General features: G+C 31.5%; 1 protein-coding gene across 11 annotated transcripts in view; it reads right to left on the minus strand.

Annotated features, from left to right (window-relative positions):
- Positions 1-2,542: 2,542 nt before the first annotated feature.
- LOC127729164 (transient receptor potential cation channel subfamily V member 5-like) overlaps positions 2,543-25,695 on the minus strand; it is a 46,887-nt gene continuing 23,734 nt past the window's right edge. For 5 of the 11 annotated variants that reach the window (XM_052236844.1, XM_052236840.1, XM_052236842.1 and 2 more), the window contains 9 exons: positions 22,977-23,059; positions 20,958-21,150; positions 19,003-19,110; positions 18,360-18,511; positions 17,670-17,779; positions 13,261-13,424; positions 10,927-11,043; positions 10,379-10,504; positions 2,543-9,621 (listed from right to left, as the gene is read on the minus strand). In XM_052236844.1, coding sequence (XP_052092804.1) covers positions 9,460-9,621; positions 10,379-10,504; positions 10,927-11,043; positions 13,261-13,424; positions 17,670-17,779; positions 18,360-18,511; positions 19,003-19,110; positions 20,958-21,150; positions 22,977-23,059 — 1,215 coding nt within the window. In that variant the 3' untranslated portion in view covers positions 2,543-9,459. Of the gene's footprint in view, positions 9,622-10,378; positions 10,505-10,926; positions 11,044-13,260; positions 13,425-15,043; positions 15,190-15,477; positions 15,633-17,669; positions 17,780-18,359; positions 18,512-19,002; positions 19,111-20,957; positions 21,151-22,976; positions 23,060-25,695 lie in introns of those variants that run through there. The other 6 variants (XM_052236845.1, XM_052236841.1, XR_007994534.1 and 3 more) reach the window with 5 other exon arrangements.

Here is a 25,695-nt window from a genome sequence, read left to right on the forward strand (position 1 = left end):
AACTTAATAACAGAATATGTATAAAAAAAGATTTCCTTTCAGTTCTTTATGAAATTCCCTGCCTTTGATTTCAGCTAGTGTTGATATAGTTCATTTTGGTTTTGACATGTAAGGGGAAATATGTCACAACACCCTATAAAGTTTTAGCTTTATCTGTGCTATATATGTGGATTTTATCTAAAAAATGTCAGATAAATGCCAGATTATAACTCTTTAGCTAAATGACCTTGAAAATGTTGTAAAGGGTAAAATGTGTTTTCCATGTATTACTTTGTTATTTAAGAAATGAATGCTTCTATTTGTAATTTTATTGGGGTGTAAAAGTGTTGACCGAAGCACATTTTCTAAAAATGTGTGCACGATCAACACTTTTACACACCAATAAAATTACAAAAAGAAGCATTAATTTCTTATAATTACATTTCTATGCTAATAAGACCATGAAAAAAAGTTTTATCAAGTTTTTCTTTTATCTACCTGTGCACTTTTTTTCTGGAATCACGTGTCATCACGAATGTAACATTTCATTTTGATATGAAGGTTAATTTTTGAATGACGCGTGATTGTTGTTAGACAATCAAAATAACGGATTCTTGTGAAACATACATGTAATGTAATTATTACTGAATAGTTGTTTAATGGTGCCTTCATGTATCTTTGGATCTTCATTGATCCTCTTCAGATGTAAAGAAAAGTTAAAGGGCTTGATTATCAGAAAATTTAATAAACTTCTGTTTGATTAGGTTGTGTGGAAGTGTATTTGAGAACTTGAGAGCCAAAAGTCATATTAAACTGCAAGGGAATTGAAAAAAAAAACATTAAAAGCATGTAAAGAGATCTTTCCACTCAAGAAATAATCAATTCCATTATTTGCATATGCTTTATTACAAAATTTAATATTCAGTTCTTTAAGAGTTGTCAGGGAACTAGTCAAAAGGACAGAAAGATAAGTTGTAGAACACTTACTGGAACTGACATAATAATATATTTGACAGGTTTTTGTGTAGTTAGGTAACCAATACATAGTAGGCACCCTTTAAAGTGTTCAGAGGTGGCATAACACTTAGATCTGTCTATTACTTGACTTTTTGTGGAGTAATAGTCTTGAATGAAGATGAAATGATAATTTCATTCTTAAAAATCTTCATGTAGTATTCATGCAAGTCGATCAACTACCAAGTTGTTAGCTGCTTTTGTCAGGCGGTTGAAACACAAAATGCTGATCAGGTGATGAATGTAGAAATGGCAAGGAAACTTGGACTACCAGGGCTACACCTAAATGGCCATAATGTGTGCTTGGCAAGGAATTTGAACCTACCAAACTGGACACTAATGTGGTCATGATGTATGCTTAGCAAGGAAGCTGAAACTATCAAATCTAAACTATCATTGTCCTTATTAATGCTTATCTATACTTATGTGGTCACAATGTAGCTGAAAAAGATTAAAATACCAAAGGAAAGTGGGCAATTAAAAACATTAGCCAAAAAACACCATGATCAATAGGAATACAGTCCACAAACACAACACAGAAAACAAATGTGAACAGAAACCAGGGGGAACTAATAAAAAAGACGGGCAACAGCATGGTCAAAGAAAAACAAGCATTCTGAGAGTAGTGCATTGCAATACATAGTCCCTTACCAGTTAAAAATTCATTGTACTGGAACAAAATGCTAACTTGAACTATAAATTGTCATGGTGTAAACTACATATGAAATATAAAATCAATATCTTCAAGCATGACAAAAAAAGAGTGGAAAACTGATTACTTGCATGAATTTTCTATTCCAAGGACCATAACTCTGCACAAAATCATCAGACTGGAAAAAATTCAAACTTGATCTATAACTTGTCATCGTCAAACCAAGTATCAAATCAATATCTTTAAGCATGACGAAAAAAAGTGCGGAAAACAGATTACTTGAATGAATTTTCAAAGTCCAAGGACCATAACTCTGCACAAAATCATCAGACCGGAACAAAATTCAAAATTGATCTGAAACTGGTCATGATAAAGCTATATACCAAATATCAAATCAATATCTTTAAGCTCATAAAAAAGTGGAAAACTGATTTGCCAGACTGACAGATGGACAGACAGACAGTGCAAACCTATAGTCCCCTTAGACTTCGTAGGAAGGGATATAAAAACAACAAACAACATTTAATAAAACACTACCCAGACAGTATAAGCAACATAAACCCCACCAAAAAACTTTGATGAACTCATGTTCTCTGGGAGAGTTAGCATTTAGTGGCCAAGCATCTCCTGTTATCGTTAGATGATCTTATCCCTTGATAAAGCATCAATACAATAGTGACTAGCGGATTGGTATATATCTCTTTTATATTCCTAAGACATCATCCAACTCCTAAACTATCTTAAATTGTTGAATAAATTCTCTAAACCTTGACCAAATGTGCTGACCAAAAGTGAGTTTTGGTTCATAAAGAAAACTACCAACTTAACACGGGTCATGATCATGATCCTCTACTCTGTGAAGATAAACAACTTGGTGGATAGATTAAAAACATAACATTATAACTATCAACATTTATTGTAAAACAAAATATGACTGGTAACAATGGCTGGTCAAAATGGCTAAAATAATAAATCTATAAAATAATCTATTAAAATTTAAAATATTCTTACACTGGTAGAAAACAAATGCTTAAGTATAATAGAATACTATGTTGTGATGGTTTTGATTTGCAGTGATTTGGTGCTCACAGTGGTAGAAATACATAATGGATAATAATATTTCAACTATAACATGTGTAAGGAAATATTGCAGTGTTCTTATTATTACTGTACCGAAACTTTTGATGTGTATTAATTTATTTTAATTAAATTCATCAATTTCAATGAAAAATATTGTTTGAAAATTACAATAAATTTGAATGAAGCTTAACAAAAAGTATTAAATGTAACTAATATTAAATCAATTGGGGTATTACCTTTATGTTTCATTAAAACAATCTTTGGATAGGGTAAAAGGAAAAAAATGTATATTTGGTTGAAGAAAGTCATTTCTTTGATAAAATTTTTTAAGTAGAAAGATAAGATACATTTATTCAATATTAATATTCTTTGGTAATTAAAAAAATAGATGTATATTATTTGAAGAAAAAAAAATTATGAAAGAAATCATTCAATGCCCCAAAAAAGATGGGGAACTTGTTCTTGATTTCATGATCATTACAAAAAAATGTATAAAATCTGGTTCATTTGCAGTAGCATCCAGTTATCAAGTTTAATTATCTCACTTGTGTTCAAAAGTTGCCACCCTTTGCTAATTATAAGAAAGTATTCATTTAGCAACTGTTTATCCTAAATAAATTTGCAAATTTTTACAACATATGATACTCACAAATCTTAGCAAAATATACAAGATGGCAAGGGTCACACTTGTTCACATCGATACACAGTTAAATCTTGAATGTCTATCTTAACAATAAGTCTGATTTTAAACAAAGGCACATTTTGTCGTCTATATTCAGCAGTATTTAAGGAAAGTCGGCTTTGTTTAAATTTTCAAATTAAAATACATGTTATAATCAAAATAAGATATAATTAATCATATAATATAAAATAATTAATCATATAATATAAAAAAATAAAATTTTAATGAATAACTACTGCCAATGTCATGTTGTTCAACAATGTCATGAAAATAGCATATATAGTTGGGTTTGGGCTCACAATGCTGAATTAACAAACAATTTTCCATAAACAACTATGTGATGCACCCTCAATATCTGAATACTATTAATAGTGTAGCACACGTTTGATTGCTCATGTATATCCCCATATCTCTTTTTCAAACCATTTACATGTTGTTCAAAAATTGAATCTTTACAACCACTAATCAGTGGAAGAAAAGCATTTATCCTGCAATCAGCCAACTATTGTACAAATAAAAAGGAATTCAAATAATCTTTGCAGCATTTGTTTAGCATACAAATATTAGTAACTGGTATCTTGCTATTTTGAGTACTTGGTAACATTTAAATTACTGTTTTAGTCAAAGTGAATTTAGTTGACCTCTTTGAAGTCTGATTTTAAGCAATGTAAAATAATAAAATATTTGGAATTAAAAAACTAAACATTTAAACATCAATGTTAAATTGCAGGATAAAAACAATATACATTCTTTGTTGAGAAATATCAAAGGAGAAGGTATGATAAGGTCACTTTTTTGGTCCCTTAAAACCAAAGTGTCATAAATCTACATCCTTCAGATGTTCACGAGACATTAGTCTGTCGGACATCAATATTCATATTTTTGAATTTTGTCTAACATATTTGCATTAGGGCTCCAGACTTTTTGAATTTTGTGCAAAAAAAGGAAAAACTGCTAAAAAATTTGAGATTTTGTCATTGATAATTAAATAAGAGATTTTTGCTACAATCTGTATTTTACATTTTTTATTACATGTAAATGTGTGTGAAATACCTTTTTGGATAAGGCTAATGCTCAGATGTATTTTGTCTACTATGTGTAAAATGGTCATTTTAGGTCAAATTTGTCAATTTCAACATGTTTTGACATCAGTGACATCACAAGTAACCTTTTGCACTAAAATGTCCAGAGTAAATTAACCTGTTCATTTAACAATAGAATTAACATATTTTTGAAAAGCTTGAGTAATTATACTATTTTCGCAATTTCAGGGGCCAAATAATAGCACTTATGTCATACCTCAGCCTTTACTAATACTCACTACGAAACAGGAGAAAACCTTGGTAGCCTCTCTTTTTTAACTGTTTTTAGAGCCGGATTTGATATTTCTGACAACATAAGCATAATGTACAACTATTTATAGTTTTGTGCAGATGTGTTAATCAAATACCACTTCAAATGTTAAACTGAAAAAAAGTAACATTATCTATCAAAATCTAATTGTTCAGAGAACAATTGAAGGTCTTTCCACCTCAAATTCTCATTTATTGATAAGAAAATGAGGGTTTTTTCTAAAAGTAGTAGCAACTTGTGTCAGAAGATAGCTTATCTCATGCCTATTCCAAAAACATATTGTTTGTAGAATATAAAATCTTTTGCGAAATAAGGAGATAATAAGCTTCTCCTGGTTAAGAAAAAGTAACTTTGAATGTCAAATGATAGCTTACTTTTCAATGATTCCTTTTGCTTGGCATGAGGGAGATAATGTTTAACTTCAGGTTTACACAATGTCACAAGAATTTAGGTTACTTTAATTCAATTCCAAAAATAATGGTTTCTAATACTCTTCTGAGAAATTAGGGGGATACTCCAAAAACCCATGGCTTTATTATGTACCTGTTTGAAATTATAATCAATAATATTTTAATTTAAACATTATAGGGGCAATAACTCCTATAAGTCATCTGATTGCTTCGGACAAAATATAACAAATTTGTATTTGGAAAATCCAAACCTTTTTTACTGGTTCTTTTATATCTATTTTTTATAGTTTCAGATGAGATGAAATAACAAGCAAAGGTCAAATTTTAGATCATGACTTTGATCTCTAAATCCAAGTTATTGCCAAAGAATCCAAAAGACCCTAGGTGTTTAGGCTTAATAATAATCAGAACAGAAAGGTGGAAAGACCTAATAAAACATTTCATACTTTTAACTGCAAAATTGAAATTTCCATTAAATGTTTTATATTATACATTCAAATTATGTCATAAATCTTAATAGGTTTACATTAAAACTGGTAAATGTGAATTATTGTATTCATAAAACCTATAGAATATTAGTAAAATTAATAACAGGACAATTCATCACATGACAAATATTAAATGCATACATTCAATACATAAATCAGGTTATTTTTTACCCATTTTCAAAAGACTAGCCTACAAAAAACATAAATAAACATAAATAATATTTTTACAACAGTGGAACAACTAACTAAAGTTGGATACATTGAGTTCTTTTACATCAGATATGTTAGCTGTACATGACTATATGCTGACAGTTACAAAGCCAATTTCCACTTGCTTGTTTATTTTGGCAATTATCTGTATGTTGAATGATTCGAGTATGTATAAAATTAGAGATTGATGGGTTAAACATTGTTCTGTAAAACAGGACATGGTCATTACCATCAATGTTTTGTACTACCAGGTTATTGAGACTAATTCATACATTCATTTTTCTTTCGCAGGGACTTAAAAAAATTCTCAAGTTAAATAAGATTTGGAATCATCCAAGTTTGACTCATCATAGTTAAAATAGCAATAACCTATAATATTTTACAAGGGCTGACAAGGTACCCCCACATATCAGTTTAGGGCACAATAAACTTTATAAATGGATAATTCATACTTCATTATACATGTTAAGAATATTCATGTAAAAAATATTTTTGCTCATATTTTCAACAGAATACAGCAGTTGACCATTGATAAATGCTACATTCAAAACTCTCAATTCAACTCAGATAATATTGAGTTTCAGTGTTAAGTATGACCAATCAACATACGTGTAAATGCCAAATTTTGTGCATGTAATGTAAGTTGTTATTGTTTTATTATTTTTTTTATGTTGTCTATGTTTTTATGATCGGTCAAAAACTCTTTCGAGCTTATGTTGTATAGTTTAAAAAAATGCTGAGTCAAAACAAAATTTTCTTATCTTATTTTATATGAAGCATTAAAATATACTGTACATGTATTTCTTTATTCATATGTTTACAGTTTACATTCCTGCTATAGGAAACATTCCTGCTATAGGAAACATTCCTGCTATAGGAAACATTCCTGCTATAGGAAACATTCCTGCTATAGGAAACATTCCTGCTATAGGAAACATTCCTACTATAGGAAACATTCCTGCTATAGGAAACATTCCTGCTATAGGAAACATTCCTGCTATAGGAAAAGCTTTAAATAATACAGCCATATATGGAATAAAACAATAAACAAACATGTGAACTGATAATTCGTATAGGTAAGTGTATTGTGACTTTAGAATACCACAAAACAATTGTTGAGGAACAATAAATATACGTGTGGAAATTAGTTGTTAAACTATTTCAATACAATAAAAACATAATTTTGCACAACCATAAACATTAGTTTGTTGAATATTAACATGTAAATTACATGGAATGTAAAAACTTGATAGTACACATAAAAAACAATATAAAAATAAAACATATTAAATATATTGAATAATAAATGGACGGTTCAAAACATTATAATCAGCAGTATAGTTTATCTTTAATATTATATTTAAAATAATGTATATATTTAAAATTATACTTATCATAAGGACGGAATAATGCTAAAATATTAATCAGCAGTTATAATTTATCACAGGAATATCAAATGGGAATGACTTAGATATAACATTTATAAATTATTGTTGTCTTAACTTTAAATCATATCAAAAGTGCAAATTAGAAAAACATTGTATCAATTTTCTTTAATTCTTGAACACTGTAAGTAGATTGTGCAAGTCCACAAGGGAATCAAAAGTCCCTTAGCCAGTGCTTATTTATTGGCATGATATTTCTTTGATATTGAAAAGTATCGCAAAAATATGTCAAATTTGTTATATTCTAAGGTTATCATGTCTCAGCATAAGTTTTCATTTAGTAAATTTTAGAAATGCTCCATATTGCCCACCAAAATAGCTTCTGAATATGTATCTTATAAATTTGTTTTACAGACTTCCAAATTTAATGGAAAAATTAATGCACCATTAGAATTTTATATTTAAACATTTTATACTATAACAAATTATATAAATTTATCACCCGTCATTATACTAAATGCTTACATATATCACAATAAAATATAGTTTTGATATTATCGTCAATATTACTTTTACTATAAATCTACACTTAGTGCTATTTGAATATGAAGTAAAAATAAGTAAATGTATATTTTGTCTATTACCCTAACAACTGAACATAAAATATTCCGAATAATACAAAGTTTTCATTAATTAGTTATTTGATATTCGTTACACATATTTATTTTAATGGTAAATCTATTAATTTCTTTCATTACACAGTCTGTAAACCAAAAAAAGACTAGAGTGGGGTGCTCATTTTCGCCATAATTTTCCATGTTTTCTGCAGTTTATGTTCAGACCTTTAAGTTTTTGAAGTATACTGATATTTCTATATGAAGATAACATCAAAAGCAACACATTCTTAGCTTGAAAACGTGTTTCTCTGAAAAAATTCATCTGAAAAGTTAGATTAAAGCCTATTTAATATTACCTGATGTTTTGTCATAGGGAGACACATATTCGCCGTTTTTACACATCTATTTAAAACAAAATAACTGTGCAGCTTTAAACAATATTTATCAAATCAATTTCATCATAGATAAATAGCAGACATTTCAAAGGTGTAAAAAACTGAAATTTAGGGCAATCAGTTGAAGAATTACTAAGAAATACTTCTTTGAAATCTTTTTTTTTCATTCAGGAAATTGGCCGAAAATCGTTGTCCGTTTTTCGGTCCTTTGCAGTAAGTGCCAAAATTTTTTCTAAGTTTAAAAAATAATCATAATTGTTATAAAAATATAATTTACCGGCATATTTCTTCCATTTCAGCAATCCTTTGAAGTTTCTACACCTCAAAATCATAAAACGGCGAAATTGTTTCCCCGGCGAATATGTGCGCCCCACTCTATATTGTTGTCTATTTTAAAAAATTTAAATTTACCAAATTTCAACATCCAGAAATGTATATATATATATATATTAATGGAAAGACAGGATTTAATGCAAAAATAAAAGTCTTTACTACCAATTAACTGGGGTTAACAGTTTTCTTACAAACACAAATGATGTGAATTACTATTATATCTTGATATCAGTTATTTCGTTATGTGAAAGAAAACAATACTTTGCACAGTGAACTATAAGTAAGGCAATGTCAAGTTGTGTTTCATAAAAAAATAAGTAAACAGTAATCAAATTTCCGTGCATGTCAAAAAGCCTGACAAAAAATTAAACTTAAAATAAATTCCAAATTTCAAATCTAAATTCTTTGAAAGAACAAAGATCTAGTCAAAATTATCTAAAAAAATATATAACATAGTCTTATATTAAAAAGTTTTACAAAAGATAAATTCTTCTAAATAAAATAGACAATATGAATGTCTATAAAAGAAAATTCTTTTTCAAAATTTTCCGTTATCATCTATTCCGTTCTTTGAAACAAAATCTAGTAAAAGTTTTCTTTTAAAAAATTAAATGGCATACATTAAAAAATTACCAACAATGGTTGGAAAGTATTTGTCAAGGTTCATAGATAACATAATTTCAAAAAAAATTTAGGCACAGAAAAAAATCAACTGCAGGAATTTATTTTTTCGGGGCAAAAAGCATAAGTGTTCAATTCACTATGTGAATATTAAGAACAGCAAGTGATTTCATTAAGTTCAAGATCATATTAAGGATTACAAGTGATTAAGTTCAGGATTACAGAAGACAAGATTTAGTGTCATACATTAATTTTGCCTTCCCTGGCAGCAGTGGAACTTATGATACTTGCCAAATTTGTTGTCTTTTTCAGAATTAATTTCTTCCTTTCTGCCATAATCTTCTGTTTCTGTTTAATCCTCTGTTCTTCTCTAGCAATCTTCAAGTCTTCTCTCTCTTTTTCCTGTAAAATAAATTCTTTCTTTACATAAATGCTTCAATTTACTTTTTTTTACTTACAATGGTCGATATTGAGAATAGGAGGGTTGAAATCTCAAAAGAGTAGTTAAACTCTTTACACATGTATATGTGCTTGTCCCAAGGAAGGAGCCTTTAATTCAGTGGTTGTTGTTTGTTGCTGTATATCATATTTGTTTTTATTTTATATTTTTTCACCATGAATTAGGCTGTTAATTTTCTCGTGTGAATTGTTTAACGTTTGTCATGTTGGGGCCTTTTATAGGTTGCTATGGGGGTATGGGTTTTGATCATTGCTGAAGGTCGAACAATGACCTATAGTTGCAAACTTCTAGGTAATTTGGCCTCTGTTTCATTGGCAATCATACCACATTTTCTTTTATTTATATAAAACAACAGGAAGACAGACTTCCCCATCACTAATAACCACCTTCTTAGAAAGTGGAGGTTTAAAAACCCTTATAACTTTCTGGTAATTGCTGTGAAAAAACTTACTGATTGATGCCACCTTATAACAAGGGCTCTGTCACCATCAGGTAAGGGCTGTGAATACTTACTGATTGATGCCACCTTATAACAAGGGCTCTGTCACCATCAGGTAAGGGCTGTGAATACTTACTGATTGATGCCACCTTATAACAAGGGCTCTGTCACCATCAGGTAAGGGCTGTGAATACTTACTGATTGATGCCACCTTATAACAAGGGCTCTGTCACCATCAGGTAAGGGCTGTGAATACTTACTGATTGATGCCACCTTATAACAAGGGCTCGGTCACCATCAGGTAAGGGCTGTGAATACTTTAACCTTTGTTTCTTCCTCTCTTCAGTAGTTACACTTTGTTCTATCACCAGAACTACTTTGGCCCACTGAAATTATCAAAAGTATGCACAATAATTAATCATTGCTTCAGTTCATATTACTGGTGTGTGACCTGTTGCTAGTGAGACTCGTGTGTAAAATGTTTACTTTAAATCAGTATCTCTACAAAAGAGTATTGAAATAGCTAAGTCATAATCCATCAGTGTAAAAAAAAAAAAAATAGATTTATAACTGGCATTTACAAACAAATAATTGAACAATAATTTTTACAATTTATGAAACAAACAATCTAGGGGAAGTAACTCTTATTCATTCTCTGTGGTGTTTTAACTATCTGTCGAATTATCCATCATCCATAAATACTAGGGCAATTACCCATGTGGACTATTCTTTTCTGTGTTTCATTCATAAGCTTGAATGTGGCACCTATTATCTATTGTCCTTCCCCACCAAGGGAGATAAATCTTACCTGTCTGAACCATTCTTTCTGTGTTTCATTGATAAGCTGGTATGTGTTACCCATCATGGCAATTAACATGTTGACTAGAAGTAGTGTCACCAGGATCATGTATATGGCAAACATTATCTTGAAAATGGTACCAATGGTATAAAATTCATAATCATTTCAATACTTTTTAATTCATACATATGCAAATATTTTAAATGTAGCAGGATATTAATTCTTAAATGTTTTTATTACGAAAATGTCAAAACTTCAATCATAGCTGAGAACTGTTATTATTTGTATATCATTCCTATAACAAAATAAACAGTAACATATTTGGTCACAGAAAATTATTCAGACAGAACTCAATGAATTCAAATTTCAATAAATTTACATAGTAGTTTTCAACCTAATCTGCAGAAAAATACAACAAACATATAATTTCTTGTAATCTTTATATGAAATTCAAAATTGAATCTAATACTTATAGTAACACATCTAATAAATGAGGAATAAAACAAATAAAATACCAACTGAAGCAGACAAGTAAAGCCAAATAATTTGAAATAATTAAACATAGACTTCTTTTTACAGTACAACACAAGTTGACATGACAAAATTTAACATAAAAAGCATGTGCAGAATAATTTTCTAACAAGTATTTTCTAACTAATAACAAACAACATCACTTTTTTTCAAATATCACTTACAACATGTCACATACTGAACCTAAATTTCAATTGCAAATTTTAATGCAGGTACGGAAGAATCACTTATTTTTGTTGGCACCAATTTTTGTGGACTAATGAATAATACAGTACTGAGGATTCATTCATTTTTTCGTGGGTATCAATTTTCAAAGATTGAGGAAGAAATGTATTTCCTAAGATACTCATTTTGTGGTTTTGCCAAAGTAAATATACAGGCCTATATGACAGGTGCAATTCATAGCACACTTAAGGTGACTCATTGGGTTATATTTTCTCAGATAGAATTTTCTTTTACATTGCCAAAATGTAGATTTTACCATGCTTTATTCAAATATCTAATAAAAAGTATGGGTCACCATGCTATTTTTAAGGCTACAAGTCTTGCAAATTTGCCCAAATTTGCATAGATTATTCATTTAAAAACACTTTTTTGTGAATAAAAAGAAATCCATGAGATAGAATTTTGAAATAAAATATGAGAAGATAAATATGCTTTCAGAAAAAAAAAAGAAATAAATGGAGAATGTGTTTATGGGCCACAGATGCCCCTGCTTGTAAATATGCATGAATCAACTTCCATATACAGGATTCATGTAGTTAAGACTGTTTTGTGGTAATAAGCACTGTGTATAAGTTTCATAACATTTGGTTGAGGCAAACTAAAGTTAGAGAAGGAAACCAATTTTGGCAGACGTACAGACAGACGTGACATACAGACAGGACAAACAAAGGTAAAACATAATGCCCCCTCCGCTACAGTGGGGGAAATAAAAATGGTGTCATCGAACTTGTTTTTTTGCTACAAGTAAAAAATGGAAACTTCTAATACATTCCTTTATAAAAAAATTTAAGTTATCTCCCCTTAAATGCCTGTCAAAAAATTGATTTGAACAAAAAAACAAATATTTGGTATTTGTTAAAACAGTCTATATAAAGCAATAAATCACTCATTTCCTTTATTCAAATAAACAGTCTTACACATTAATCGCCAATCTGTCTCAAAGTTTGAAGATTTAAGCAAAGAACTAGACCGTTTGGGTACTGCTATTATACAATTCAAGATGGTGGTATACAGTTAATCTATCTTAAATTTGTGGTTCATGTATTCTATGAAATCCATGAAAATCAGTAAACCAAGAATAATAATGCATCTGCAGTTATAAATATGTGTTTTATAAATAAATTATGTTTTCTGTAATGTAAATACTGTGTTACTCCCACAAAACAAGTTGAAATTATTGATAGCAGTTATGCTTGTGGTTGATTGATTGAATCAGAAATAACCGACATCTAGCATTTCAGAATTGCCATGTGAAGTTCAGTGACATTCCAATATTTCTGCATTTGCCTTGAGTTAGACATCTCCTAATACTGAACTAATGACAGACATAAATGTCATTAACAAGTATCAGATTGATATGTAAATGATATTAAGATCATTTAGTTACTGAAACTATTGTGACTTCTATTTTTAGAAAGGTGTTTTTCTATTTTGAGACATTCCCTTGAATCCATTTTTATTACCTGGGTACATCACCTTTTGAATAATGATATTCTAAAGGCAGGTCTTTGAAAAAAATAAAGATTTCATAGTTTTCACCGAGATCTGGTCTTGCACTTTATTGAACACAGCTTTTACATATCTTACCTTGACAAGCATAGGAAATGGAGAGGAATCAAATGTGGCATATATGTCCTCAAAATCCCCAACATTCATTGCAAATGATCCAAATGCTGAATCAATTGGATTTTTAAATACACATGGGTCTGTTTGAGGATTGCATGATGATTGAATAAAGGCAACATAAAATGCTGAAAAGAAGTTAAAAGTCAACTGAAGAAATGTTAACAAAACTCATTGCAGATCAACCTTGCTATATTATATCAATATTCTGTGAAAAGTTCACTACTATATATATTGAAATCCTATTTCCATTTATAATTTCAATGGCTTTGTGCCAAACTGAAAAAAAATATTGAAATCCTATTTCTGTTTATAATTTCAATGATTTTTGTGCCAAACTGAAAAAAATTATATTTCTTTACAATTACAAAGAAACTTAAAAATTTAATTTATATTGGCACAGCATGCAAATAACAGATTAAATCAGGCTCAATCAAAAAAAAAAAAAGGTTTATCCATAAAAAAATGGTTAAATGTTATAAAATAAATTATAGAACAGGTAACAAAATCATCTGTGATAACACAATGTTGTTTTAATAAAAGTGACCACTAATATATTACCAACACTGACATAGCAAGGTTTACCTCCAACTAACATGTAATTTAATGATTGAAAAGTGCAATGTAAAACGGTTTGAAATGTGCATAAAAAGGGAAATTAAAACAAACATAATTTTCATTTCTTAAGAGGATGAACAGATTCAGTCAAAAAGGACAATTATTAATATATTAAACTCATGGATAACTAAAATGTACTGTGTGAATATATAGTCATAGGTATTTAAAGGAATCGGATTGCTTTCATACTGAAATTTGTTGAATAAACCTGAAAGAAATGTGTAACAGTTTCTTATATGAAGTTACATGGAAAATCGATAAACTTAAACTGTATCTATTAAGACTTTTTCACCGATTTTTAAATTCAGAAACTCAAGATACTGTGTCAAATGTGTCATATTTCTTAAAATTAAGAAAGTTTGTTATAATGATGCACCCTTAAAATATGTTCACCGAACAGTTGATCACTGATAATAACTGATTAGATATCTTAGTAATAAACATCATGCAACAAAACACTCTTCCAACTATACACAACTCTATTCATCTCAGTCGTTGTGTATAATGGGAAACAAACATTAACAAATGCAAACAACTGTTAATGCAATAACAGTGTTAATGTTAACAGTATTAGGCAAAATTGATCAGGGGAGACAATTAACTGTTAAAAAATAGGTCAGATGCAACAATTTTTAATTCTGGATTCGGTATAGGATTTCTGAAAAAAAATTCATGAGGGTATAAAACGAAATTCCTTTTAAAGCATATTCCATTATATTTTCCTTTTTTCAATGGTTAAAAGTTTTATTATTTTCATCTTTCATAATTTGTCAACATCAGTTTTCTTTTATAGTAGTAATGAAGACTACTCACAATCAAATTATCACAATTTATGAAATTTTGGAGTTGTATTATTTTATTAAAATTAGTTTTTTCATCCACAGAGTAAGCAAAGAATGACACTCAAAAGCAGAATTAGAGCATTATAAAATGATTTGTTATAAGTTATTGATCATAGAATGAACTGAAACAATGATTTAGTGGATAATTTATGAGACTGTTTAACAGCAACGATGGCATTTTGTATTATGAATTACATCTAAAAAAACAGAATTAAATGGAAATATACATAAAAGGAATTAAGTCGTTTTAGTGAAGTAGTAGGTGGTTTTGTAAGTAAACCAATTACTTTTGCCAACGTAGGAAAATCTGTCTGTTTAAATGTAACAAAATAATCGCCAAATTCTCCCAATGACATCATAAACATGGCCATTATTGACTCAATTGGGTCACTAAAGGGACTCCATTCCTTGTTCAAGTGTATTAGGTATAAAGCTGAAAACAGGAAAAGTTAAAAAATTATTTTTTTTAACATCTTTTCCACAACAAATCAAGACTTATAGAACAAATAATTAAATTGTCCCACTGTCAAGCAAATGATTAAGATGTCATTAATAAAACACACAACATCAAGACGATATAAAATGCTTAAAAAAACATAAACTGTAAAAATAATTAAACATCTCATGCATACAACATAACAAGTGTGCATGTTTCTACCAAAATAAAATGATTAATCTACGAACAGATATCAACTACAACGGCAAAAACAACATCATTTACTTTGCTCAATATTGGATGCTCGGTCTTTTCAAAGTTTTCATAATAGTCCCCAAATTCTCCCAAAGACATCATGAACATTCCCATGATTGACTCAGCGGGATCTTTGAAAGGATTTTCTTTATTTTCTTCATAGTTCCGAAAAACTATGTACATAGCTGTAAAGACAAATAATGTAATTCCTATATCTGACTAATAACTTCATGTATAAATATTTGAAATATTATCTGAAAATTTATCTTACAAATGCAATTGACAAAAACAATGTCCTCACTAGCCCAAGATAAAAAGGACCTATACCCTTGACAAAAACAATGTCCTCACTAGCCCAAAATAAAAAGGACCTATACCCTTGACAAAAACAATGTCCTCACTAGCCCAAAATAAAAAGGACCTATACCCTTGACAAAAACAATGTCCTCACTAGCCCAAAATAAAAAGGACCTATACTTTGACAAAAACAAGAGTGCACACGCTGAAATGTCTAGCCTTCTTTACTAATCATTGATATTATGTTGATAGTCCTAAATATAAAGCTTTATTACAACTGTCACATAAACTTAACATTAACCAAGTAAACTAAACATTGACCAATGAACCATGAAAATGAGGTCAAGGTCAGATGAATCATGCTAGGCAGGCATGTAAAGCTAACAATTCTAGCATACAACAAATATAGTTGACCTATTGCTTATAGTTTAAGAAAAACAGACCAAAACACAAAAACTTAACACTGAGCAATGAACCTTGAAAATGAGGTCAAGGTCAAATAAAACCTGCGTGACTGACATATAGATCATAAAATATTTCCATACACCAAATATAGTTGAACTATTGCATATAGTATTAGAAAAAAAGACCAAAACTCAAAAACTTAAATTTGACCACTGAACCATGAAAATGAGGTCAAGGTCAGATGACACCTGCCAGCTAGACATGTACACCTTACAATCATTCCATACACCAAATAAAGTACACCTATTGCATACAGTATAAGAAAAACAGACCAAAACATAAAAACTCAACTATAACCACTGAACCATGAAAATGAGGTCAAGGTCAGATGACACCTGCCAGTTGGACATGTACACCTTACAGTCCTTCCATAAACCGAATATACTAGACCTATTGCTTATAGTATCTGAGATATGGACTTATCCACCAAAACTTAACCTTGTTCACTGATCCATGAAATGAGGTCGAGGTCAAGTGAAAACTGTCTGACGGGCATGAGGACCTTGCAAGGTACGCACATACCAAATATAGTTATCCTATTATTTATAATAAGAGAGAATTTAACATAATTAAAAATCTGAACTTTTTTTTCAAGTAGTCACTGAACCATGAAAATGAGGTCAAGGACATTGGACATGTGACTGACAGAAACTTCGTAACATGAGGCATCCATATACAAAGTATGAAGCATCCAGATCTTCCACCTTCTAAAATATAAAGCTTTTAAGAAGTTAGCTAATGCTGCCGCCGCCGCCGCCGCCGGATCACTATCCCTATGTCAAGCTTTCTGCGACAAAAGTCGCAGGCTCGACAACAAGGTCCTCACTAGCCCAAAATAAAAAGGACCTATACCCTTGACAAAAACAATGTCCTCACTAGCCCAAATTAAAAAGTACCTATACCCTATCACTTTAAAAAAAAAAGTGTCCTGATTTTCAGTTGCATTAACCAATTGGACCAAAAAAACAAAACATTCGAAATTGACAATTTTATATTTTTAGAGTTACAGAAAAACAAAATTATTCCAAGGAAATTTTCTGGTAAAAGAGCTCATGGGCTCTAAAACCATTTGTTAAATTTATATTGCTCATCGAAAAGATTTTTTTAACCAGCTAAGTTTTACAATAAATTCACAAGATGTTTTATTGGTCTATATCACTTTTCAATAAATAATAGGATGAATCATGAAGTTCAATCTATAGATCGATACCAGGCTATTAATATATTAATACTAAAATAATCAATACATTGCCATGCTTTAAGTTTTATTCCAGAACGCTTATGATATAAAAATAAGATGTGGTATGATTGCCAATTAGACAACTATCCACCAGTATTCAAATGAAGTGGATGTGAGCAATTATAGGCCCCAAAAAGGCCTTCAACGATGAGGAAACCTCATACTGTATAGTCGTATTCTATCAGAAATGCCATTAAGAATATTTCTGTCTGATACTTACATTGCGAGAATCCTATGATAAAGACGACATAGATGATAAAAAATCTCAACAGATCTCCCTTCACCATTTTATATATCATCACAACAAAGGGGCCTAAGATCTTAAAACCTCTGAAAAAGAAAACAGAACATGACTTATGTATATTTAGAATTAACGGGCAATTTCCCTACACAACAGGTGCCACTAGTGGAGTAGGACCTTCTTACACTTCATGAGCATCTAAGTTCACACAAAAATGTTTGTGTAGTTCATGTTGCTTAATCTTAAATAATTTTCTGTGAAGTATTTTGTGGACTTGATTTTTCTTTTGGTCATGGTTCTGTCTGTCTTTTTAATTTTTCTTGATATTGTCCTTGATTTCATCAATTGATGAGAGGTTAAAGGCAGGATGGTGACCTCTAGATTTTAATTTGGTTTTAGGTTGCTGTCTTTTTGGTGTTCATCCACCATCTTCTTTTATTCACATAATTCATCTTTTAAAAAAAGTGTTTTTGCTTTATCAAAAATGGGTAGATTTTGACAATTGGGTCTCATCTTAAAGCAGAAAAGCCAATGTAAATGGAAAAACTTTAAGGGTGGTTTCTATGTTAATAGTCTTATTTGAGTTTATGAAATGAACTGTGCAGTTAATCCAATTGCCCTTTACCGAAGTTTTAAAGTAACTCATATAAATATGAAAAATATAAATACCTGCAAAAGAACAGAAAATAAGGAGCTGTTCCTAAAATAGCCAGAACAGCCACAACATCTTCATACTGTGTGGAACACGTTGCTCGTCCAGGGAGCATCATCACAACAAATACACAAGACAACAGGAACAACATCTTCATAGGTGCTCCACCCTGTATAGTAAAATACGACAATTGTTTGTTTCAGTTTATAAACAAAACTTTATACATATTAGTATAATCTCGTGTTGGTCAATGAGTGCTTTAAATGTAAGATAAAGGACTTAAACAACAAATAAGGGAGAGAACTCTTTTAAATTAGTAAAACATTTTAATAGCATTCTGTTGTTTAAACATGTTACGGACTGACTAAAATTTTCAGAGCAGGTGAGATTCACTGCTGTAGTGGTTTTTTTTTTTAACAAATTTGGAAATTAACCTAACTCAAATGAAACAAAAGCATTCAGAAAAAGTGAGCCATGGTAAAGTAGAATTAAAAAAGAATATTTATTCCATCAACTTTGGAACCTTGGAGGTAATTATGACCATGACAGTGCATTATTGATTCAAATAAATAAATAAATAAACAGCAGGGAACAAATTCTGCCAGAATTATCTATAAATTCTACTTATATTTGATTTAATTCTGTTCACATCAAACTCACCAAAGTTGTGAAAAATATAGTGAATCCCTGATGGTAAATTTCCTTCATAGCTAAACATAGATACATAATGGACGCTAGCAGGACAATTATTTCTAATGCCCATCGTACCTAAAAGTAAACAAAATAAGTTAAAGCCTACTGCTAGTTGTGTTTTGATGTATTCAGAGTATACTTTCTTTAAAAATTGGGGTGCCTTCAAGTTAGAAATAAAAATAAGAGTCAAACCCTGAGATATCTCACCGCCCTTCTGATCATGATTGGATTTTTTGTTGAAAGTCTTTCAGACCAAGGTTTTACTACAAGTTTCTCCTAACTTTAACATTATCAATGATCCATACAAGAGTGCACACGCTGAAATGTCTCGCCTTCTTTACTCATCATTGATATTATGTTGATAGTCCTAAATATAAAGCTTTATTACAACTGTCACATAAACTTAACATTAACCAAGAAAACTAAACATTGACCAATGAACCATGAAAATGAGTTCAAGGTCAGATAAACCATGCCAGGCAGACATGTACAGTTAACAATTCTTCCATATAACAAATATAGTTGACCTATTGCTTATAGTATTAGAAAAAAAGATCAAAACTCAAAAACTTAACTTTGACCACTCAACCATGAAAACAAGGTCAAGGTCAGATGACACCCGCCAGCTAGACATGTACACCTTACAATCATTCCATACACCAAATAAAGTACACCTATTGCATACAGTATAAGAAAAACAGACCGAAACACAAAAACTTAACTATAACCACTGAACCATGAAAATGAGGTCAAGGTCAGATGACACCTGCCAGTTGGACATGTACACCTTACAGTCCTTCCATACACCGAATATACTAGACCTATTGCTTATAGTATCTGAGATATGGACTTGACCACCAAAACTTAACCTTGTTCACTGATCCATGAAATGAGGTCGAGGTCAAGTGAAAACTGTCTGACGGGCATGAGGACCTTGCAAGGTACGCACATACCAAATATAGTTATCCTACTACTTATAATAAGAGAGAATTTAACATTGCAAAAAATGTTAACTTTTTTTCAAGTAGTCACTGAACCATGAAAATGAGGTCAAGGACATTGGTCATGTGACTGACGGAAACTTCGTAACATGAGGCACCCATATACAAAGTATGAAGCAATCAGGTCTTGCACCTTCTAAAATATAAAGCTTTTAAGAAGTTAGCTAATGCTGCCGCCGCCGCCGGATCACTATCCCTATGTCGAGCCTTCTGCGACAAAAGTCGCAAGCTCGACAAAAAATTAGGTCAAGGTAAGATCTACATGTAAACCTTACAATAATTCCATACACCAAATATAGTTGACTTATTGCTCATAGTATCTAAAATAAACAGACCATGAAAACTTAATGTTGACCCAATGACCCTCAAAACTCAAGGTTGACTTAATCATTGAATCTGATTTTTTGCAAGTATACTTCACTGAATGGAAAGATGCATATTTAACTAAATTTCTTTACCACATACAAGACAGTAAACATGTTTTACTTTAATAGAAATGGACAAATGATAGTTTGTACTTCATATTTTGAGATTATATTCATGAAAAGTTGATTTAGAGCCAAACAAAAATGTGTCCATAGTACATGGATGCCGCACTCGCACTATTATTTCTATGTTCTGTGGACAGTGAAATTCGGGTCAAAACTCTAATTTGGCATTAAAATAAGAAAGATCATATCATAGGGAACATGTGTACTAAGTTTCAAGTTGATTGGACTACAACTTCATCAAAAATTACCTTGACCAAAAACTTTAACCTGAAGCGGGACAGATGGACGGACAGACGAACAAACGGACATATAGACCAGAAAACATAATGCCCCTACTACTATCGTAGGTGGGGGCATAAAAACCCTGTCCTCATTTTGTGTAGAATCAAATACAGGTAAAAACAATTTATCTGATAACCATATGGCCTACCTTGTCATTAGTATCACAAGCTTTGAGGAGGAAGCATGGATCTGCCGGAGCATTGGTCGTATTAATCATACCGTTTCCTGTCAGGTTAAATGTTTGTACGGTACCAGGACATTTATCTTCTCCTGGTCTCAAAGCAAAAGCCACAAGAAAGATGATGAAGTAGGTGATGAAAGCCAGAAATCTTCGATAAAATCTAAAACAAAAAACAGGTTAAATCAAATGTGCTCAAAGATCAAAAGTTACAAATTATCTAAAAATTTCAAACCATTTACATACTGATATGTTGCTGTTAAATAAAAGAGATGCTCAAAATTATTTCATCTCATTTTTCTACCTCTTGTTGATCGAAAGATGGCTTGTATAAAAGGCAACATTAGCTCACTATTTGTGAAGTGTTAATGTTTTGGTACTATTAAAACATCTTTTTAAAAACCTTTAAAGACAAATTTCCTGAATACTGAAAATGAAATCCACTTTTTAAAAATGAAAACCTAATTAAGTTTTACTTAAAAAACCAACTCATTTTTATACGACCGCAAAAAATGTTTGCGGTCGTATATTGGTATGACGTTGGCGATCGTCCGAAGACACATTGGTTTTCGCACAATAACTTTAGTTTAAGTGAATGGATCTCTATGAAATTTTACCATAAGGTTCAATACCACAAAAGGAAGGTTGGGATTGATTTTGGGGGTTATGGTACCAACAGTTAAGGAATTAGGGTCCAAAAAGGGGCCAAAAAGAAGCATTTTTGTAACTTCCAGCTGGAATTGAGTTTGGGGGTAATTGCCCAAAACATTTAGGAATAAGGGGCCAAAAAGGGGCTAAAAATAAACATTTTTCTAGTTTCCAGACAATTACTTGTGTTCAAGTGTATGGATCTCTCTGAAATTGTACTGCAAGGTACCATACCACAAAGGGAAGGCTGGGATTGATTTTGGGGGTAATTGCCTCAAAATATTAGGAATTAGGGGCCAAAAAGGGGCAAAAAACAAGCATTTTTCTAGTTTCAGGACAATAACTTGTGTGTAAGTGTATGGATCTTTATGAAATTGTACTACAAGGTTCCATTTCGCAAAGGGAAAGCTGGGTTTAAGTTTGGGGGTAATTGCCCTAAACGTTTAGGAATTTGGGCCAAAAAGGGGCCAAAAAACAAGCATTTTTACAGTTTCCAGACAATAACTTGTGTTCAAGTGTATGGATCTCTCTGAAATTGTACTGCAAGGTACCATACCACAAAGGGAAGGCTGGGATTGAGTTTGGGGGTGATGAATCATAAGGGGGTTCAAAAAATTGGGGGGGATTTTTTTTTCTTTTTTTTTTTTTTCATTTTTTTCCTTTTTTTTTTTTCTTTAAAATTTTCCATTTTTAAGTTGGTTATTTTTTATTTAAATATAAAAGCAAATAATAATGATATGGTTTGATTTCATCAAAAATTGAAATATTGGGGTTCTTTGATATGCTGAACTTAACCGTGTATTTAGATTCTTAATTTTTGGTCCCGTTTTCAAATTGGTCTACATTAAGGTCCAAAGGGTCCAAAATTAAACTTAGTTTGATTTTAACAAAAATTGAATTCTTGGGGTTCTTTGATATGCTGAATCTAACCGTGTATGTATTTAGATTTTGGATATTGGACCATAATAGGTAAATTGAAAATTTTTAAGTTCTTAGACCACATTCATTCCGTGTCAGAAACCTATGCTGTGTCAAATATTTAATCACAATCCAAATTCAGAGCTGAATCAAGCTTGAATGTTGTGTCCATACTTGCTCCAACTATTCAGGGTTCAACCTCTGCGGTCGTATCAAGCTGCGCTCAGCGGAGCATTTTTTTTTTTAGCAAAGGCAATGCTGGATGGATAGCTAAAAAGAGAAGAGGGATTTTCTTAATGGAAGTTCTTACATATACTGAATTAACTGTATGATAAGATGTGAACCCTTCTTTTGTTTGATTTGAAAAAGGTTCTATGAAAATTTGGTTTGCAAATGGATTCTGACCCTTGAACTATGACATACCTGAACCTTGCAAATGTAACCCATTTTTCCTTGAGTAAGTTAACAACCAAACCATCCATCATACTCAGATGGTTCTCTTGCTCCTGTAAATACATAAACACCATGATTCATATATTTTTTCTATGGAAATTGTTTTATTTGTGTGGCAACAACTTTCAAATTTACATGATATAGTTTTGCTTAACAGCTCCATATCATTTGGAAATAGTCAACAACTAAATATTTCTGTAATAAAAAATACCCTCAGCAGACATCATAATTATCTGGACTGAGTAAGACAGGTTCTATACCAAAAAATACCCTCAGAAGACATCATGATTATCTGGACTGAGTTAGACAGGTTCTATAACAAAAAATACCCTCAGAAAACATCATGATTATCTGGACTGAGTTAGACAGGTTCTATAACAAAAAATACCCTCAGAAGACATCATGACTATCTGGACTGAGTTAGACAGGTTCTATAACAAAAAATATCCTCAGCAGACATGATTATCTGGACTGAGTTAGACAGGTTCTATAACAAAAACTATCCTCAGCAGACATCATGATTATCTGGACTGAGTTAGACAGGTTCTATTACAAAAAAATACCCTCAGCAGACATGATTATCTGGACTGAGTTAGACAGGTTCTATAACAAACAATACCTTCAGCAGACATCATGACTATCTGGACTGAGTTAGACAGGTTCTATAACAAAATATACCCTCAGCAGACATCATGATTATCTGGACTGAGTTAGACAGGTTCTATAACAAATAAATGGGGAATGTGTCCATGGGACACAGATAATACCCCAGCTTGCATATAACGTTATAAAGGGACATAACTCAAGAACTGTAAAAGTGACGCTACCCAAATTTGCACTTGATCTGAGTTTTGAGGTAATAAGTATCGTGTATAAGTTTCATAACATTTGGTTGAGGCAAACTGAAGTTAGAGAACGGAAACGAAAAATTCAGCAATTTTTCCATTTGCAAAGGGGCAGAACTCTAGAACGGTAAAAGTGACGACACCAAAATTCACACTTGATCTGTGTTTTGTGGTAATAAGCATTGTGTATAAGTTTCATAATATTTGGTTGAGGCAAACTTAAGTTAGAGAACAGAAACGAAAAATCAAGCAATTTTTCCATTTAAAAGGCGCAGAACTCTAGAACGATAAAAGTGACGCCACACAAATGCAAACAAGACCTGTGTTTTGTGTTAATTAGCATTGTGTATAAGTTTCATAACATTTGGTTGAGGCAAACTAAAGTTAGAGAACGGAAACCAATTTTGGGACGTACAGACGGACGGACGTACGTACAGACAGATAAGGGTAAAACTTAATGCCCCCTCCGCTAAGGCGGGGGCATAAAAATACCCTCAGCAGACATCATGACTATCTGGACTGAGTTAGACAAGTTCTATAACAAAATAAAATGCTTCGCTGAGCGCAGCCTGATACGACCGCAGAGGTCGAACCCTGAACAGTTTGGGCAAATTTCGACACAATATTCAAGCTTGATACTGTCTGAATTTGGATTGTGATCAAATTTTTGACATAATATAGGTTTCTGACACAAAATAAATGTGGTCAAAGATCTTACAAATCTATTGCGCAATACTGTGCAATTGAAGATTTCTTCTTGAAACTTTTCAAAAATTCTAAATTTGAAAAATTTTGAAAAAAAATATGAATCCCTTAATAAAATTGGGAAAAAAAATCCCCCCCCCCAACTTTTTGAAACCCCCCTTGGAGCAGTAACCCCAAAAATCAATCCCAGCCTTTCCTTTGTGGTATGGAACATTGTAGTACAATTTCAGAGAGATCCATACACTTAAACACAAGTTATTGTCTGGAAACTAGAAAAATGCTTGTTTTTGGCCCTTAATTCCTAAACTGTTGGCCCCATAACCTCTAAAATGAATCCCAACCTTCTACTTGTGGTATTAAACATTGTGGTACAATTTCAGAGCAGTCGAAATACTTATACACAAGTTATTATCCTGAAACTAGAAAAATGCTTGTTTTGGGCCCCTTTTTCCTAAACGGTTGGGACCATCATCCCCAAAATCAATCCCAACCTTCCTTTTGTGGTATTGAACCTTCTTAAAAAATTTCATAGAGATCCATTCACTAAAACTAAAGTTATTGTCCTGAAACCAATGTGTCTTCGGACTACGGCACAGACGACGAAGACGACATCATACCATTATACGATCCCAAAAAATTGTTCGCGGTCATATAAAAATACCCTCAGCAGACATCATGATTATCTGGACAAAGTAGACAGGTTCTTTAACAAACAATACCCTCAGCAGACATGATTATGTGGACTGAGTTAGACAGGTTCTATAACAAAAAATACCCTCAGAAGACATCATGATTATCTGGACTGAGTTAGACAGGTTCTATAACAAAAAATACCCTCAGAAGACATCATGATTATCTGGACTGAGTTAGACAGGTTCTATAACAAAAAATACCCTCAGAAGACATCATGATTATCTGGACTGAGTTAGACAGGTTCTATAACAAAAAATATCCTCAGAACACATCATGATTATCTGGACTGAGTTAGAAGGGTTCTATAACAAATAATACCCTCGGAACACATCATGATTATCTGGACTGAGTTAGACAGGTTCTATAACAAAAAATATCCTCAGCAGACATGATTATCTGGACTGAGTAAGACAGGTTCTATAACAAAAAAATACCCTCAGAAGACA

This window comes from Mytilus californianus, unplaced genomic scaffold (assembly GCF_021869535.1).
Source record: "Mytilus californianus isolate M0D057914Y unplaced genomic scaffold, xbMytCali1.0.p SCAF_2, whole genome shotgun sequence".
Classification (NCBI taxonomy): domain Eukaryota; kingdom Metazoa; phylum Mollusca; class Bivalvia; order Mytilida; family Mytilidae; genus Mytilus; species Mytilus californianus.